Consider the following 19231-nt stretch of genomic DNA (forward strand, 5'->3'; position numbering starts at 1 on the left):
AAACAGTTCCCGCACTCCGGACTACTCGCCTTGACTACTTCCTTCACCACTTCCTACGTCGCGGACCTGTTTTCCTCCCTTCCCATAGCATTTTAGGATTGCAGATACCCTAATCTTATCGTCATAAACAGTCCCCACACTCCGGACTGCTCGCATTTACTACTTCCTTCATCACTTCCTACGTCACGGACCTGTTTCCCTCTATTCCCATAGCATTTTATGATTGCCTATACTACTTCCTTCACTACTTCCTACGTCACGGACCTGTTTCCTTCCCTTCCCATAGCATTTTAGGATTGCAGATACCTTTATGTATTCGTCATAAACAGATCCTAGACTTCGCACTGCTACCACAGACAATAAAGTATTATATTGTCTGTGCTGCTACCCTTGACTACAATGCATCGTCGCATCGAGTAATCTTAAGTATAATCTTTGCTCAATATTAACAAGTGATGTTTTTCCTTTTGTACTGTATTTGTAATTTCCTAGTATACTGTGGGTAGTTGGCTTATTATGAGCACATGCTAAAACTTCAAATCTTTTGTTTACTTTTTACTTGTTATTTAATTCAGCCAACATGGTTACCTAGCAACCCATAAGACTAATGTTAAAAAAATGTGATTTTCAGTTTCATTTTTCTACGGATTCCTGAGAGACTTTTTTAACGCTATATAGATGTTGGCACTCACCGATATGGTCTTTATCACCATGCAAAATTTGAAAACGATTGATTCAGCCGTCTAGGAGGAGTTTGCGTATTACGAAATGCATAAAAGTCGACGTATAAGAGCATCGCTCGCTTCGCTCGCTCCGCTCAATAAAGATATCTATTTAAATTTAATAATTAGTATTTTTGCAACTTCAAAATGTCAATAATAAATTAAAAGATGTGTAATTAAGGGAGATGAATGTAAATCTGGTAAATCATGTATGTCATCGTTTTACTCGAAGATTTGGTCAGTTTTTCTCATATCAACCTACACAAGATTTAAAATTAATCAAAACCAAAATGGTGGTATCCACTACTTACCAGATTTAAAAGTCATAACTTAAACGTTTCTATTAAGGCCATAAAAGTTGAATTTTGTTTCTAAAAGCGTTGGCGGATACAACTGTAACTATTATATGCAAGAGATAAAAATTAAAATGTTTCTATTTTGTGTCCTCTTCCCGTTGCAAAGCACGGGTACAACAGCTAGTTAACCAATAAAAATCATCATGCCCTGGTGCTGGGCTGGTGTGGTCAATGGTACAACCAATAAATAAATTATTGACAATTGTACAGCCATGTAACTAAAACAAACTGTTCATTTTAGATGACAATACTAACCCGAAGAAAGCAACCAAAATTAAAAAGTTATATTTAAAATATTGAACCACGTGGCTGCATTGTTTTACCAAGCAAAGCCGGCCATTTTTGGCAAAATATATAAAAAAAACCGTAAACCATAACTTTCAGTTTCTTTTTCTTACCTTTTACTCTTACTACAAGTTACAGGTTTGAGGTTAGTCTATTTCGAAATTCGAGTTAGGTAAGTTAAAGTTATAATATCTTATTGATAGTGAGGTAGGCGGCATTTAACAAAAACATAGTTTTAATTACTTCTTAGGAGAAGAAAGGAAAATGAGCACTGTTGCCAACAACAAGAAGAAAGCGCCTAATAAAGGAAATGCTGCCAATGAGGAAATCCTTAATACTTTTCAGGCCCTCAGAAATGAACAGAGACAATTAGCAAACAAGATATCAGAATTGGAATTGGATCTCAATGAACACAAGTAAGTGACATCTCAATAAATTCAACCAAATTTTAAGTAGGGCTAAGTTAAGTCGGCTAAGTCTAGGGATGACCATCAACAGAAAACCATGATAGGCCTAGTGTTTGGCCATCGATCCTGGCCCTTAAACATCAATACCAAAAAATATTGCTGCAGAACTAACCTAGGGCTAATTTAACGGTATATTTAGTCCTACTGTTGCACATGTTGTCGCTGTTGAGGAGGTGAAGCAAGCCGTTATGAGAGCTGAGGATTTTAACAACTACTCTCGTAGGGTTGTGCTGCTCGTAACACTCGTTGTGCGAAACGCATTTAATTCCATGAGGTGGTGCGATATGCTGGATGCTCTGGAGAACACCTTCCACGTTCCGGCATACTTCATGCGTATCATAGAGGATTACTTATCTCCGGTTCCGCCTCCTCATGTATGACACTTCAGAAGGCCCACGGACGATGAGTGTCACTTCCGGTGCTGCCCAAGGTTCCATACTCGGCCCAGACCTCTGGAATGTCGTCTATGACAGCCTCCTGAGGTCTGAGATGCCTGAGGAAACTGTTTTGGTTGGGTACGCAGATCACATTGCAGTTTTGATAGCTGCATGTACCGTTGAGTTGGCTCAGCTAAAGCTGAACCGAGTTATGCGTAGGCCTACCATAAACGCATGGATGGCAGACCACGGTCTCTTGCTTGCTTGGAGCAAAACTGAGATCGTAATATTAACAAAAAACGGATTGACATAGGTAGGGGCCGTCGATTTCCAGACCGTTCGTTCTGCCAAGTTTTGCCAAGTACCTAGGGGTTATCGTGGACAGTAAGCTTAGATGACGGAGGACAATTGGACCTGTGTGTCACATTACATCCAGGGTATTCTCCGCGCCAAGAACCTCGATCGGGATGCGGTGTAGGTCATAAAGTATCTCTAAATGCCAAAAACGGTGAGAGCCCTGAGGGCTTAGGTCACATGTTGGCCTGACTTGAAGTAATGTGACAAACAAATTCCAGGTCTGTGTCCAACAGAGTAGGAGGGGGTTTTTTAGTGAGTAGTCTGTGACTGGCTACCTGTGTGCGTAAAAGCATTTTCTCTCCTCTCCCTTAAAAAAAAAAAACTGTTGCACAGGGCTAAGCAAAAAATGTAGATAGCATATTGGCCTAAAATTGGATATTTAGGTAACTTACTTATTTTTCCTGAAACAGTATAGGCTTAATTGTCAGTGTTAATAGTAACTTAATTGTAATATTTCAACTGCTGTGAGACGCCCAATAAATGTCACAATGAACTGCCATGAACAAAAATTAATTGGAGATTCATGCCAGGTCTAACTTAACTTGTGTGAAATAAGATACCGGTAGGCCTATGGTTATCTAGAGGTACTGTTGCTTAGAAAATAAGGTGTCCCGTTTACGGAATAAGAGTGAAACTAGTAAAACACTATCAAAATCAATTTGTCTGCCTCCACTTGGTCCACAAGACATAATGCCTGTCTTCTTTATTGAGATTTCTTTTAGAAATGCAATAGTGTCATATAGCCTACATAAATTGTAATTTGAATTTTAATATCTAAATCTTTAAATAAAAATTGTTAAATCTGCTTTGAGTACATTTCGTGTTATTTTCAGGATAGTTATTGACACCTTGAAAGATCTGGATGGAGACAGGAAATGCTTCAGGATGGTTGGAGGAGTCTTGTGTGAGAAAACTGTCAAAGAAGTTTTACCAGTATTAAGTACAAATAAACAACAGGTATTATTACTTGTCAATTGTATGTAGTTTAAGTATTTAAAATATATTTTTCTATGTCTACAATTTATTTATATGTTAGCCTAGTGAACGTTTGGTTAGGTTGAAAAGTTCTTATGGTCTTGTCTAGTTTTTCCAATCGCTAGGAATATGTCAAGATAATGGCACTATCATGGAAGGCAAAGATGATGGCTTTGCAAATGCGTGGAGATACCATAGTATTGCCACGTTCTTGAGAGGCCATGATGATCTCTTTATGGCGGCTGGGCGAATGCCAATAAATTGCGGCACACAGACAGAGGTGATGGGTATGCAACCGTGGAGGGATGTCAAGCTATTTTTCGATCATGAGAGGTGATAATTATGTCTTCGCGACTGCGAAGGTAGGGACTGAGACATTTCTGCGATCATCAGAGGCGATGATTATGTCTTTGCAACTGTGGAGGAATGCTGCGATCATCAGAGGTGTTCGTGATGTCTCCTTGATGGCGGGAAAATGTCAATATATTGCCATGATCGCAAGAGACAATGATGATATGTTAGGATGAGTTGGAGACACTCTCAGTTTTGCTGTGAGAGTGGGAGATGATCTTGGTAGGGCCGTGATTGGAAATTACTGTCTTGATAAAATTTTGATGCGGGTAGATAGAAAACAGGAGTTTAAGAGAGGAAAAAAGGTTTAGGGTGAAAAAGTCCATTCTCTCCAGAGTCTTCTTCTGACTACCAGGTCTTACGTTTATTCCTTGTCTATTGAATCATTTCTGAAAGAGTGATGAGGCCTTTGTAATTCTGTTAAACGCACTTAATCATTTCATTATTTCAAAATTACCTCAATATAGGGATGGACGGGATTGAATTTTTAGTTCGGGACGGGACGGGATTTTTATTTCCTTCCCAATTTTTGGGACGGGACGGGATTTTTTCCTGAGCATAAAAAGAAAGTCTCGAGTATTGCAGTTACCAAAAAAGACAAACGAAATCAATTTTTACCGTTTGTGGCACTATCTATAAAAACCAATTTACAGGTACCTATAGAAACACGTGACTCGCGGTCACGGTGCGATCGTCAAAATGACTCGCGGTCACGGTGCGATCGTCAAAATGACTCGTGGTCACAGTGCGATCGTCAAAATGACTCGCGGTCACGGTGCGATCGTCAAAATGACTCGCGGTCACGGTGCGATCGTCAAAATGACTCGGGGTCACGGCGTCATCATCACGGCACGATCGTCGGTATGACTCCACGGTCACGGAATGATCGTCAATATGACTCTGCCTGCGGTCATGGAATGATCGTCGGTATGACTCCGCGGTCACTGCGCGATCGTCGGTATGACTCTGCGGTCACGGCGCAATCGTCGGGATGACTCGCGGTCTCGGCGGATCGTCGGTATGACTCCGCTGTCACGGCGCGATTGTCGAAATGACTTTGCCTCCTGCGTTCGCGGAACATCTCTCGCGATAGCGGCGTTATCATCACTTGCGAAGCGGCAAAATCGCCGACGATCGGACCAAATCCCGTCCCGAAAAATTTCCGAATCAAATGTAATCCCGTCCCGAAAATCAGGAATATTTTTTCCTGAAAATTTTCCGAAATTTCGGGACCTGTCCATCCCTAATCTTAACTTTCATCAACGTTTTGTGACTATCTGCCACCTGTGACCAGTTTGCCGGTTTGTGACCACATCTTTCAGTTCTTCATCATCACAGAACCAATACACTGCAAGATCCCAGTCATTACTTTATATGTAAGAAGAGATGGTAGTCGCTGTTAGCTAGATTTTGATTTAACTTTCCCAGGTGGCCTTTTGTTATCCGAGCAGTGTGAGGTTGGGTGTTGGCAAAGTAACTTTCATCAACGTTTGTTTTGTGACTATCCGCCACCTGTGACCAGTTTGCCAGTTTGTGACCACATCTTTCAGTTCTTCATCATCACAGAACCAATACTGCAAGATCCCAGTCATTACTTTATATGTAAGAAGAGATGGTAGTCGCTGTTAGCTAGATTTTGATTTAACTTTCCCAGGTGGCCTTTTGTTATCCGAGCAGTGTGAGGTTGGGTGTTGGCAAAGTAACTTCCATCAACGTTTTTTGACTATCTGTCACCTGTGACCAGTTTGCCGGTTTGTGACCACATCTTTTTTACAGTTGTTTTATGTCCACTGATCGCAAACAACAATGAGTATGTTGTGTCCAAGTTTGTTGGAAATTATTTTCTAGATTCCACTAAATGAGTAAATAATTTACTGTTGATATGTATTTTAGTATATTTTTTGTCTTTTATTAGCTCACAAACTTGATCGAGTCATTGAACAAACAGCTGACAAAGAAAGGAGTTGAAATAAATGAGTTCAAAGAAAAACACAGCATCAGAGTAAAGGGACAAGACGAGGAAAGCTCATCAGAAAAAAAAGTGGAAGCCCCTGCAAGAAACGTCATGGTTAACCCGTTGTGATTTTGTTGTGCATAATGCTTCTTAAGGTGCACAATGATAACTCTTTGTTTTCCTTTAAAATCATGAAATATTTTATTAACACTAGTTATTTCAACTTTACGTTTACATTTTAATACTGATAGACTAATTCTTTATTTATTGTATTCTATTGCTCTTTTGTAATAAACTACTTGGAAATATATTACTATCTTTCATTCCAAATGAACCAAGAGTCGGCCGTATTCAATGTTTTAGAGAGTTGGCATAGCCTCTAAATCACGTTTAATTATACAATAAAAGTGTTACATTGCCTTTTACATCGCTGAGTGATTTGTATCATGTAGTTCAACTACCGTAGTTTCGAAGACATTGATGGCTTCATTTTAAAGTTTCATGGAACAAGCTCTCAATGCCCATATGGGAAACTTTATAACTAAGCCATCAAGGTCTTCGAAACCATGGGGTTTAGTGACTAAGACCGACATATACCTTAAACAGAGCTGTTAATTAATAGCCCATACAGCCAATGACAATTAAGGGACCTACAGTTTATTGTGGAATCCCGGAATCCGAACCATTATCTTAACTTCCATTATCTTTCCCACAGAATCCTTCCATTCACTATACAAAATTTATATTGAATGAGTTGTAATTAGTATTTTACTTTTCAATTCAATAAAATTCAAACATAAAAAGTATGAAGGAATAGTTATTTGTGTAACTAGTGGGCGAAGTGCCACTTTGCTGCACACAAGAGAAATGTTTACGCACAAGCTGTAGGCGAGTGTGGAAAGTTTCTCGAGTGCAGCAAAGGCAGTTTGCACTCGTGTTACACTGTTTCACATTATATTTTTCCTACACTTACTATAAATCATATAAATAATTTGTCTTTCAAAACCCTGTACAAAGCGTTTTTAGGTTAGGTTAAATCGAAACATTGAACATAATGGGAAACGCTGCACCAGCTGATCGTAGTTGTAATATCTTTTAAGTGATGCCAATTTATTTTCAAGCGTACACAAATTACGTGCATAATAAAAGCACGCTGTTTTGTGTTGATTGGTTGGAATACTGGATGACTGTTGGTGGGAAGAACTATGTTGAACTCCAATAGGTTTTATTACACCGAGACTACTAGAATAACGGAGAAGAACTTTGTTTTAAAGTTTAACAAACCACTGAGCATCTTGGGTATTAGCTAAATCTTAAATTGTGCTTAGTAACCTAGTTGGATATAGTAAAGATTGAAACCAAAAATATTTTATCTGATACTTTTATCAGTCTTGTTTAAGGAAAGGCTCTAGGCCAGGATTTTAAATTGTACAAAAAGGAGGATAGCAGCTAGCTTACCTTGAAAGTGTGGGTAGGCCATAGAACTAGTAGAAAAATACATAAAACTTTTATCAGTCTGTTATTTTACGTAATTTCATAATCACAAAGAGATTCTTCTTAATAAAACTCAACCGTTTTGACAATTTCAATGATGTAAAATTCATCAGAAATAGTTTGTCGTAAAATTGCTGCAACTTATGAGTTTTGAACGTTAACATTCTAGCATTCTAGGCGCCTGCGAGGGAAGGTTTTTGACAGTAAACAGTTAACACTTTATTGTTTACAGAAACAACTACATACAACTATGAACTATCTTACACCATACAACTATGTTGTTAAAAACTTATAAAAATATGTTGTGTCAGTAATTTAAGGCTGGCTTACATCAGACATATTTTATTGTGGGTAGAAAAAATCACAGTGCTACCATAGAAGAATCATGAGTAATATAAATATATAGCCTACATATGTGAGATAAGTGTGTTGTCATAAACATATAAATGGATAATAAGAAAATAAACTGGATACATTGTTCTGTTCACATGTAAATATAATCTTTTGCTATACGTGGGACAATGGCATGCATTTTTATTTTTGGTATTTTTAACTGCTGTATCACAGAACGGTAGGAAGACAAGTTCTGAGTTTTCTACCACACCTGATTTACTTTGATTAGAGATAGCCTACATCACAATTTTATCTAAGGCAAAAACAGAACTCTTGGTAAAATGTAATGTCAAATGAAAGAACTGTCCCACCTGTTGATCATTGCTCTATTCTTTCACATTCACCATTCTGTACCTCTTGGCTTATACAGGTATGCTTACATGCATTAAAGCATTGTGTACCCAAGTTATATAATTCTTGATAAAATAGGAACAAATATACATAGATAGTGACTTTTTCACCATTATTTTTAGTAATTTTAATCTTAAACAAATTACCATCCAATTTTTCAATCTATATTGAGTTATTATTTAAACAATCAAACCGAACAATGATTTGAAAATTCAAGCACAGTTTAGCATCCATGCATAATATTTTATGTTGTTAGTAGTATCAAACCTACAAACAGATGAAAAGCGATCATTGAACAGGTTACCGATTCTCACTTTGGTTCAACTTTGTGTCAGTTAAAATTGTTACAATAGAGTTACTATTCATGCTCAAAGACAGAACCCTATTTGAAAAATCTAGACTGTATAGTCCACTTTATTCCAGCGTTAAATGACAAAACCTATTTTAAATGAAAATTACACATAATAACGGACTAATAATACTGATTAATCATTAAAGATGAGTATTCGCCTGGTATTTCGGTTTTTTGTTCTCCTACTACGGCATTCTCCTGGGCAAAAACTGTATTGCCTTTTGTCCCCACTTGGTTTTATAACCAGGTTTCTGTTTGCCGGTTTTCTTTATTCCAACGTACCACTTGGCTTTCTGATACTTGTGCGACATGTATGTGTTGTATTGGCCGAGCACTCCTTCTATGAACACTGTTTCATCTTCTCTTGGATTTGGCTGTAATAAATACAAATTCCTTTAGAGATTAGTTTCAATTTTTCTTTTATTTTAACACATGCATTAGATTGATAATGACAAGTGTTTCTGGGTCACTGTTGATTGTTATTGACGATTCAACAAAAAACCTTTTATTATTAACTTCTACATAATATGTAATCCCATTTAATAATATAAAAATGGCATTTTTACTGTCGAGGAAATATCAACACAAAGAGAGAAAGTTAAAATGATCTCTGAGTTGGATTAACTTATCCTTTTTCCAAACCAACAATGCTTTGCTGTTTGCTGATTACTGTTCTTAGTAACATTGATAGGTATAATTAGATTAATCGATCTCTGGGGACGATTCATTAAAGTAACTTTAATTCCCTAATTATGATTTTGTTTAGGCCTACCCTGTTCTCCTAAGGTATACATTGTGCATAGGAATCTGTCATTTTAGAAACTACATTAGTCAAAAAACTAACTTCAGTTGTTTGCTGAAAAAACAACATAGGTCATTGACTTATGTTGTTTCTGAAATGAACACTGTTTTAAATAGTAGTTAAAAAGTGATAAGCATGCCTGACTTGTGTTGTTTCTGAACAGAACGATGCATTTAGGGAAGTAATAGATGTAACCATTGGTAACGGAATGTTGACTTATGTTGTTTCTAAAATGACTGATTCATAGGCACTATAGAAATAGAACTAAGTTCTAACATTTACTTTGGACTAGTGTACCTCTTGCTCGAATTCAAGCAATTCCAAAATATTACAGGCGTTATTTCAAAACAAATTTATTTAATAGAGTCAACTCAAAGATAATGTAATCAATCACTCCACTTCAGTTATCGAAACTGAAAACGAACTCATTCTGAAAATGAACGCTCTTGTGTGTATCATGTGTTTACTGTGAACAGCTGTAATAAATACAAATTATTTGTCTGTTTAAGTAAATAAATCTTTTCTTCATAAGAAATACATTGTGGTTTTGATGGCCTGTGGGGAAAAGCCCAAGGACTTTTATTACAGGAATTGGTGAAAGGGGGCGTCTACACAAAAATACTTAATTTTGACACATCGTTTGTAAAAATCTGTTCATCATTAATGGAGGAGTACTGTTTCGTAGAAATCGCCTTCACGTATTATATATAAGGATACTGAAGTTAACATCTCGTTTACTAGCTATATCAATATCTATAAAAAAAAAGTGATCGTGGAATAAACCAGATTTTTGCCACAATTGAGGGGGAAGGTAATGATCACCACATAACCATACCAATAGTCACTATTATATTTCCATGGCGATTGCATTGTCGTATTAAGCGAGGAGTGGGATTAGCAGATGTCGAATTAGTGGGGTTCTACTGTATTTGTAAAGAAAATAAAATGTTATTATGTGTAAATAAACACACTCATGTCTCAGTTGAACAAAGTATTGCATTTCTGTGCAATCTCAAACTGGCTACAACTTAAAGATGTGCAAAAAATTTTTACTTCATTGTAGTGTATCAAGAGTGAGAGTTATAATACCAATAACATAGCAGGAGTAGAAGAATGAACTTCATTTGCTAAGTATATAAGGAAATTGCAGAAAAGTTTTTTTTATTTTATAGGTACTATTTTTAACCAAAATTGTTCACTTCAATTGCAAGACAATCAGGTGTACAGGTGATAAGTGACGGAACTTAATCAATCATTCCCTCAGCTGAGTGTCGCTGGTGAGATACTTACACTTACCTCTCCAAACAATCTTCCTTTTTTGTTCATTGCCAGATACAAGCTGGAATTGACCCCTCGAATGCGTACGAGTCCTCCAAAACCAGCAGACGTAAACTCCAAAACAGCTGAAACATTTATATATTCACGTCAAAATTTTAGTGCTGGAAAGATTATCTTTAGGATAATTATAATTTATATATTTAAACTTTAAATATATAAATTATAATTATCCTAAAGATAATCTTTCCAGCATTTAAACTACCTACCATTTATGGTCTACAGATAAATTATTAATTTGAGCCACTCATCCATGATTGACTATGACATTTGCACACACAATGTTTGTTTGTAGTTTGTGTGCAAAATTAACGAGAAGGAAGCCTACCAAACTGATTCATATCCTCGTCTACACCTTCCACCTCACGGATGACCAAATTGAATCCGGTGCGGCAGTAGAGCTGCATGCGTCGCCCATAGTGAGGGTTGCCAACCCGTATAGAGGGGTCAGTGCCTGGCGGTAAACGATAAGAAGTACTGCCAGCTGGGCAGACGCATCCTCTGCAACCCAGGAAATGTGTTATGGAGCTAATCATATAATTTCCTTAAACATTTAATAGTCTTAAACTATTCTGCCAAATCAAGCAACTTTTTGTACTTATTTATTTTTATAGCCCCAAGATTACGTCAAATAATACATCAAACATACTTAACGTGCAAACCTTAACATGCGGGAAAGTAGCATGAAGTAAGACTTGTTAGATAGATACATAGATAAAACATACTCCCTTAGTAGATTTCCCATCCTTATGGAACAGCTGAAGCCAATTTTATTGTTAGTTCTGTACGGTTTTCTGTAGAGGTCGTGTTTTGTTTACAATTTGTTTCCCGTTATTACAGCCATTTAAAACCTCGTTTAACCAAATAATACGATCTAATCATAAACAATAACTTGTCCCCTAGTTATATAACCAAACAGTAAAGCACAAATCAAGAAATTAACCCTAAAATAATAGAAACAAAGTTTCGTCGACACTAGCGCCTTTGTGTCACGTACATGAACTAGACACGAAAAACGTGCTTCAAAATTTACAATGGGATGAGAAGTCTACTTGTGTTGGTTAGTCTATGATAGATATTTCAGAGGTGATTTAGAACTCCGCCATGCTCAGTTTACAAAAGGATTCATTTCCTTAGGTATTGTCATAAATTAACCACAAATACAGTTTACACATAACAAGAAAACACAAAAATATCATAGTTGGGCCTTTTAACTACATCCATGTACATATACAACCAGGACTGGAATAATTTCTTTTGTATGTTATAATGTTTAGTAAATAAACTTCAATCTTAGGTTCACTTATTTGTTTTGGGAAATTTGTAGAGTGTAAAGCTTTACTTTTGTGCATTAATTATGTTTTTTTCCTGTTGTATGTTGTCAAATTTGTTTACATTAACTTATTAAAAAATGACAATTCAGCAACTGGTCTGAGGATGACTTCCAAGTGAGTTTAAACCGGTTGCCACGCATTGGATCGCATAAATGAAGGTATTCTACACAAATTTATATTATCTAAAAATCTACACTGCAAAATACTATTTCAAAAATGGATGATTCAAATTTTTAAAATTTGAAAGTGCTGTTTATTTTGGTCACAATATACCTGGATAAAGAGTCGACTGTAATCTGTTTTGTGTCCTGTAAAAAAAGTAATTTCCCATAAATGTCAGTTTACGAGTACTTTAACCACAGTTAATTTGTAAATTAAATCAGATTTACAATTGACATTGTGTGCTGTATCGCAATGAATTTGTCAATTTTGTACCATATTAGTTTTTTAAACAAATTTAAGGATAAATATACACACTCTACTGTATATAGCAATTTTATTAGAGTTGTTTCTAAGCTGCATTGGCATAGACTGACCATAATAATTAATTGTTAAAATTTGAATACAAGATATAATTCCAACTGAGATTGCATGGTATAGTTTCGGTAAAAGAATTTGTTAGGAGGATGTTAAGACTATCTACATTATTTTAGAGTAGTTTTCTCTTTCTACCACCATATTTACCCATTCCCCTTCCATAATGAGATAATTATTTATCAAGAAGCAAGAAATGTACTGTATTTACAAAAAAAAATCTAAAAGTTGAAATCAAATGAAGCCTAATTGAAATAAACATAACTACCTATCACATTCTTTTATTTCTCAAGGAGCAATAGTAATTCTTACATTGAAAAAACTATTGGGTTAAGAAATTGCGTTTGAGTATTTTTTACAATATAGCAGCATTTCTTAGTATTCACACATAAAATTTCAAACTGTATTGAAAATGTAGATTTAGAAAAATTGTAAAACACAATAAAATGGTTCAACGTTAAATTTTGTTGATTAAAGAAGATAATTTTTCTTTCCAAAATCAAACTGAATCGGATGAACCAAACTTGAAACATCTGCTCCTTGTACAATTGATCTAGTCGTAGATTTAGGAAACGGCAATATTTTAACAAAACGTTCCATTGGGCAGGCTACTCGAGGGAGAGCTATTTTGGTTTCCCAACTCCGGAAAGAATTCCAAGGCCAACAAACTTATTGGGTTTGATGAATGTTTGTTTTACAGAAATCAGGAAGAGTTTCTAGTATGAAAATACTATCTTTTTCTATTCTGCAAAACAAAAAATAAAGTAGATAGCAATATTAGCATATTTAAAAGTACCTAGTAAATTAGAGGCATATATGGAGATAAAATTAAAAAAAGGAAGTACCCCTACAGGAATAATTTTCTTTTTTTGCCATTTCATGATTCAAATATTTGGTTTCCAATTGAATGTTTATAATTGGGACTCTTATTCATCCAATTTATTTAGCAATGTTTATCTTGTTGAGTCAAAGTTATTTTTAAAAAAATGTTTAATATTAATCTACTTAGCTATTATTAGCTGATAAGGTAAAAAACATCCTTACTTTGATTTTAAACAATAATTTTTGTTACCACCAGACATTTATAATACCGCTTTAAGAATCACAATTCCTTCTACTATTCCTACTGAAACCTTTCCATTTTCAACCAACTTTAATGTTGTTTAGTAGCACTTAGTGCACCTTAAGAAAGGCTACCCATGAGTGTTACATGTCTCAACATGAAAACTAATTAATTTAGCATTGTATAAGTTATCCTTAATCAAAGTAGGGTAGATGTTTTTTGTTGAGTAAATATATATTTTTCAGGATTATAGGGTAAAATACTGATAAGTCAACGGTCCATGATTACAGTTTCTGTTTGATTATTGCATCATGAATGCCTCATTAACTATTTCGCCTTGCATTACAGAAAACTTCTTATTGGTAATCTTAAAGTTTTTAATTCAGTATTTTAACTTTGTTTGCTTAAATCATACAAATACAAGATAGCTCTCACAGGGAAATGAATAAATAATTTTATTTCTCATAGTACAAAACACAGTATACATTCATAAAAACAATCATTGAGAAATTTCAATTGGTCACTTTTCCAAGTAGTGTAACCAGTTACAGAGTTAATTATGTTCAATAAATACATTAAATGTTCAAGTCTAGCATCAAATGAAAAAAAAACATAACTTTAAAGTATAAAGCATAAACAGAAAATTATTAAGTCACCCCAATTATCTGTGATAAAAAACAATCGACTTTACCTTTCAAGTGGGGAGGCGACAACAGAGCGGACATTGTTGTCATCTGTTGTATCTTGCATTGGTTCGGCCATGTTGTGATGTCATGTGTAGGAGCTAGTCTGGCTGGGCTCCAGTCTACCCACACCAAATCTGGCTCATTCACTGCTCTTACTTCCTCAGTTAACTTATGACCCAGCAGGTTAATCACAGTAGAAATTAAAGCTAATTGATGTCCGTTCCAGTTGGCTCTAAATTTTTATTTTGGTACCGTTTATGTTTTGTTTTATAAAAATACAATTTAAAATAACTCTGATACAGTTTTCAGGTGCTTCGGTCTTGCCGTTCTTTGTTATGCTTGATATAAATCTGAATTCTTAATAATCTTAATTCATTCACAAGATATAACAACTAATTTTATTGGAAACTAGTAGTTACCCGGCCCACCTTGCTGCGCTTAACAACTATTATTTAAATGGTAATTTGTTCTTTACGATGAATAATAATAGTGTTGACCAAAAATAAAAATAGAATATTTTACTTAATTGCCAGAGGATAAACAATGGTTTTCGTTTTTTCATTAGGTGTAAATATATAAGTTTTTAAACATACCACCCCACCACGTGAGCACGCAACATACAGCTGTCCGTGTATAAAGCATGCATTTTCTAAATTTAAACCGACGATATTCAGGGACTGCCCTAGTGCCTTATAATGGTGATTGTGAAAGCAAGACACAAAGGAAATTGTAGTTGCTTAAATTCAGAGGGTAATTCAGATGAAATAATCAGTATTCTTAAGATTAAGACTATTTATCCTATAAACTTACCACTGATAATTTTTGCTTCAACCAATTTTGATGTCAAATTGTGATAAAAAAAAAAAAAAATTTGGAGTTCCTTCTTTTAATGACAGTAATGTGGTAGGTTAATGACAAATTGAGAGGCATTTGAATACCTGAGATAGCACACACGATTATTATTCACTTAATAATTTATGTTAGATTGTGTGGGTATAGAACAAAATATAAAAATATTAAGGCATTGCCATCCATAAACTTTTATTGTTTATAATACTTTGATAAAGGTTTTTATGTTTACAAATTTAACATTGGAGAACTTAAACGTTGAGCGCACAGGTGTGCTGCGATTGGGGTTTAATATATTGGAACTTATCCAAAAGTAAAATAGTTTTCTGTGCTGCACTCTGTTGAAACATTTGTGGCACTATTTCAAATCATGACTATTACAGCATATTGTGATTATTCAAACCTACAAAAAGTTGCCGGGTAACAGCTAGTTATTTATTTGTAAACATTGTAGTTCAAAAAGTCTGACATTGGCCCACTTAAAACCCTCTGGAGCGGAGCCCTTTTGATGGATCTGCACCAAACTTCACACAAACCATCCTTGAATAATGCTTAATAATGCCTGAAAGTTTCATTACAATCTGTCGAGCGGTTTCGAAGTCCATAAGGTACATACATATATACATAGTTTCTCTTTTATAGATATAGATAGATGTTAGAAGAACAAAGCACAAAAAATTTGACAAACACAAACAACAACAGTTATTGGCTTATACAACAGTTTGCAATTTAAATCAAGCCTTGATGATATATACATAATTAGTATTGATTGTAAGACTTTGGTCTGAGACCGTTGAACTTTTTTTCAATAGGAATATGATGAACTGACAAAATAATAGAAAAATAGAAATTTCTTTAAAATGGCGATAATAGTTTTCCTATTAAATTTTTTTTCTAGACATTTTACTTATAAAATTACTCCACCTGCTTGTACAGTGTATACAGATCTTCGGGTATCTCATTTTATCAAGTAAAACATAAAGTAGATACGGATATGCATTCTGACAGAAGTGAAACCATGAATCATCTAACTTACTGCTACTGACACAGGAATAAGTTATTCATTTGTCTGCGCAACTGTATACTACAGTAGTCATATTCAATGTTTTCAGCCAATTTTACCCAGAATTTAGTGGTTTCAACTATTTTGATCCCTTTTTCATATTAAAGAGAAAATAAATCCGTCAAAAGAAACAAATTTTTAATTGCAGTAAAAGTTTAGTTAACAGCGCGTTAGTTTGAGGACACAGATTCATTAAAACCTTTTACAAATTCATTTTTACTAGATACGAGCAAGAAAAAAATATTTTTTCCTTTAAAAAACTACATTTTACAAGAAATTCTAGCCTATCTATCCAACAAAAATGAATTAAATCGTAACCAATATCATCAACTGGTGATATTTGAGTGAAAGTTGCTAAACTGACTGTCCTTTTTATTTATGGCTCTTATAGGTCCATGCCTGAGGTGGAATTTTTTTGACAACCTCTAGACATCATCCCTGTCCACCTTCTCAAAAGACTCCTCTGATCCTTATAATCCTACTCACCAACCGTTCACTTTTGTACTCCTGTTACCCTCACACCCTTAGAGTAAAAGCATGTACACGTCACCCTCTTTCCATAACCCCTTAGTGCCCAGGTAAGTGTATATTTGTAATAGGCACGTACATGCTGCAGCTGTGATCCCATCCTAGGCTGAAGAGGACATAGTCCTAAAACAGTCAGAGTAGGTTTTCAGCCCACTGGAACCTCCACGATCCACTTGGAGATTTTTTAGTCGTCTACTCATCTGAACTAGGTAACATCTTTGACTATTAATACAACAACGTAACATATGTTTTTTACTTACTACCAAGGCTTTATATACTCCTAACCCAGTAGTTATACACTAGCGAACATCCTTTATAGTTAAATCAGACAACCCATTCAAATTTTTTATTGTTTTTATTTGCTATGCAATAATATAATACAGAACAATAATTAACAATATAATAAAATATCATTCACAAGTGTCAGAAAACATTAACCATAAATAGTAGCAGTGTAGTAGTGTTGAATAAACTAATGAACACTCTAAAATATACAAATAGTGATAATTTTAAATTATATCATTACAATTTTGTTGCCGATTGAGATAAGGACGCCAAATAGGTGTGTATTCAACCCAAATATGAGTGTAGAATGAAGTGAGATGCCTACTGAATCTTTGTTACTGAATAATAAGACCAGCTGTTTTATTAGCCAAGACCATTCATGTCAAAATGATTAAGGATAGCTGGGTCCAGTTTTAAACCATCAAAAAGCTACTCACTTTTTTCAGGATCGAACTATTGACCTTTGGATTACCAGACAAATACAATAACCACTCAGATATGTTTTACCAGAGTAACCAAGAAAAGTACACTTATAATCCCATTGTAAATTTTGAAGCTCATTTTTTGTGTCTAGTTCATGTTGGTGACACTGATCACTAATGTTGACGCAATTTTGTTTCTATTATTTTAGGGTTACTTTCATGATAACCTTACTGTTTGGCTATATAATTAGGGGACAAGTTATTGGTCATGATTAGATTGTTTTATTTGGTTAAACAATATTTTAAATGACTGAAATAATAAGAAACAAATTATAAACAAAACACGGCCTCTGCAGTGCAATGGACAGAACTAACAATAAAATTGTCTTCAGCTGATCCATAAGGATGATAAATCTACTATGGGAGTATGTTTGACTATGGTATCATCCAAGGATTCCGTGTGCCTTACTCCTGCCTTGCAAGAAAGGAATTCAACATCTAACAATCAGAAATTATCTGACATAAGTCTATCGATTTGTCTGTCAACATTTGTGATGTTGATGAGTTACTATTACTGGATAAGGCCATCTCCTTCAATAAATCATGGGAACTATTTGGGTGGTGTAAAATTGAATGACAAAATGGAACTATCCGAAAATTAGCATAAAATAAGAAGAGCCAAAGCATATTCAGTGTAAAAAAGGGTCATTGTAAACTATCTTTTCTATTTATGAGGGTGTAAGAATAAATTAACAAAAATATAAGCCACATTAGATCTAATGCTTCACACAAATATAATTTCTCAAAATATTGGATATTAACCTAATTTTGATAATTCTATTTCTGATTTTGTGTTGATAATACAGTTTACACAGATTAGTATACGACTAATAGATCTAGGCATAAGATTATATTTCAAAATCCAAAATGTGTTGAAGAAACTTGTGCCCTTGGGTTTCTTACAACCGATTCATTATGAGCTTACATACACACGAGTGGCCATAACAATAATATGACTGAAACCTTCTTCTAACATTGTCCCTTCCCCAGGTTTGAGTTTAGTTTGTGACACTAAGGCCACATGGCTTTTGGCATTTCAAAACAGTAGAACTGTAGAGGTTAGGATTATTAAACTGTTGATAAAGGTTTTGACGTTTCTCTAGATTGAAAGATTTGTTGTATGGGATACTCTTCAGAATGGCACATTATTTATTGCTAATATACTGCAAACTAATATTTACATGGTATATTCTATCCCTAACATGGAATTTAAAATTTGTAAATGTAAATACCTTATTTCGCTAAAAAAATGTATTTAATTAAACTTTGAAACACTATATCAAACCTTCAATGAAAAGACTTACGGTATTAACTTATTCCCTATATGGGTAATTCGCTAAAATGGTATATTAAATTTACGTCCTGTCCAGTCGGTTGTCAATTATAAATTTTTTTACTAAATAATCGATTGCGATGCGGACATTACCTAAGTGTGTATTTAAACCAGGCCCCACTAGAATAACAGGCCATGCTGCAGGATCCATGATGTCACACTAGTGGATAGATTCGCTGCCATAATATACCATATGTTTTTGGTTAAGTAGCTGGCTGTGTGTAAGATTTTAGTACAACTGAACTATCCACCACTGTGACAGTGTTGCGCTGCCCACGCTGCAGCATGGCCTGTTTTTCTAGTGGGACCCTGAGACCTTGATTTAAACCCAATTCTGAGTGAAGGATGAGTGCAGAATGAAGTGAGATGATCTGTGAAGCGTTGTTACTATGATCAGCTGTTTCATTAGCTAGGATCATTTATTTAAAGCCCAATGATCAGGAACAGCTGGGTCAATTTTCGAACCCTTCCAAACTATCAAAAAGCTACTGACGTTTCTTAGG

The 19231-nt window shown here is 35.0% G+C and overlaps 2 protein-coding genes across 3 annotated transcripts; one reads left to right on the forward strand and one right to left on the reverse strand.

Annotated features, from left to right (window-relative positions):
- The first annotated feature begins 1496 nt into the window (after positions 1-1496).
- On the forward strand, positions 1497-6154 carry LOC128992572 (prefoldin subunit 2). Its single transcript, XM_054416217.1, has 4 exons — positions 1497-1539; positions 1575-1779; positions 3398-3521; positions 5806-6154. The coding sequence occupies exons 2-4, from the start codon at positions 1628-1630 to the stop codon at positions 5971-5973; spliced, it is 444 nt and encodes a 147-aa protein (XP_054272192.1). The 5' UTR covers positions 1497-1539; positions 1575-1627; the 3' UTR covers positions 5974-6154.
- A 1390-nt stretch (positions 6155-7544) lies between these two features.
- On the reverse strand, positions 7545-14325 carry LOC128992569 (fibroblast growth factor 9-like). 2 transcript variants are annotated; one of them, XM_054416215.1, is made up of 4 exons: positions 14194-14325; positions 10900-11072; positions 10533-10639; positions 7545-8808 (listed from the first exon to the last, which is right to left on the reverse strand). In XM_054416215.1, exons 1-4 carry the CDS (start codon positions 14262-14264, stop codon positions 8620-8622), a joined length of 540 nt encoding a protein of 179 aa, XP_054272190.1. In that variant the 5' UTR covers positions 14265-14325; the 3' UTR covers positions 7545-8619. The 2 variants fall into 2 exon arrangements, with proteins under 2 accessions (XP_054272190.1, XP_054272189.1); XM_054416214.1 differs by having other exon boundaries at positions 10527-10639.
- Between the last annotated feature and the right edge of the window lie 4906 nt (positions 14326-19231).

This window comes from Macrosteles quadrilineatus, unplaced genomic scaffold, assembly GCF_028750875.1.
Source record: "Macrosteles quadrilineatus isolate MER2022 unplaced genomic scaffold, UCM_ALF_1.0 Scaffold_4__1_contigs__length_99947679, whole genome shotgun sequence".
Classification (NCBI taxonomy): domain Eukaryota; kingdom Metazoa; phylum Arthropoda; class Insecta; order Hemiptera; family Cicadellidae; genus Macrosteles; species Macrosteles quadrilineatus.

Bases quoted from the DNA above. Each gene is read 5' to 3' on its own strand.
- LOC128992569 (XM_054416214.1), bottom strand. From the start codon at position 14,264: ATGGCCGAACCAATGCAAGATACAACAGATGACAACAATGTCCGCTCT. The intron at 10,640-10,899 runs GTAGGCTTCCTT...TAAATGTTTCAG, and splicing joins CGAGGATATGAATCAGTTTG to CTGTTTTGGAGTTTACGTCT. The intron at 8,809-10,526 runs GTAAGTATCTCA...TATTTATTACAG, and splicing joins GATTGTTTGGAGAGGTAAGT to CCAAATCCAAGAGAAGATGA.
- LOC128992572 (XM_054416217.1), top strand. From the start codon at position 1,628: ATGAGCACTGTTGCCAACAACAAGAAGAAAGCGCCTAATAAAGGAAAT. The intron at 1,780-3,397 runs GTAAGTGACATC...TGTTATTTTCAG, and splicing joins TTGGATCTCAATGAACACAA to GATAGTTATTGACACCTTGA. The intron at 3,522-5,805 runs GTATTATTACTT...GTCTTTTATTAG, and splicing joins TAAGTACAAATAAACAACAG to CTCACAAACTTGATCGAGTC.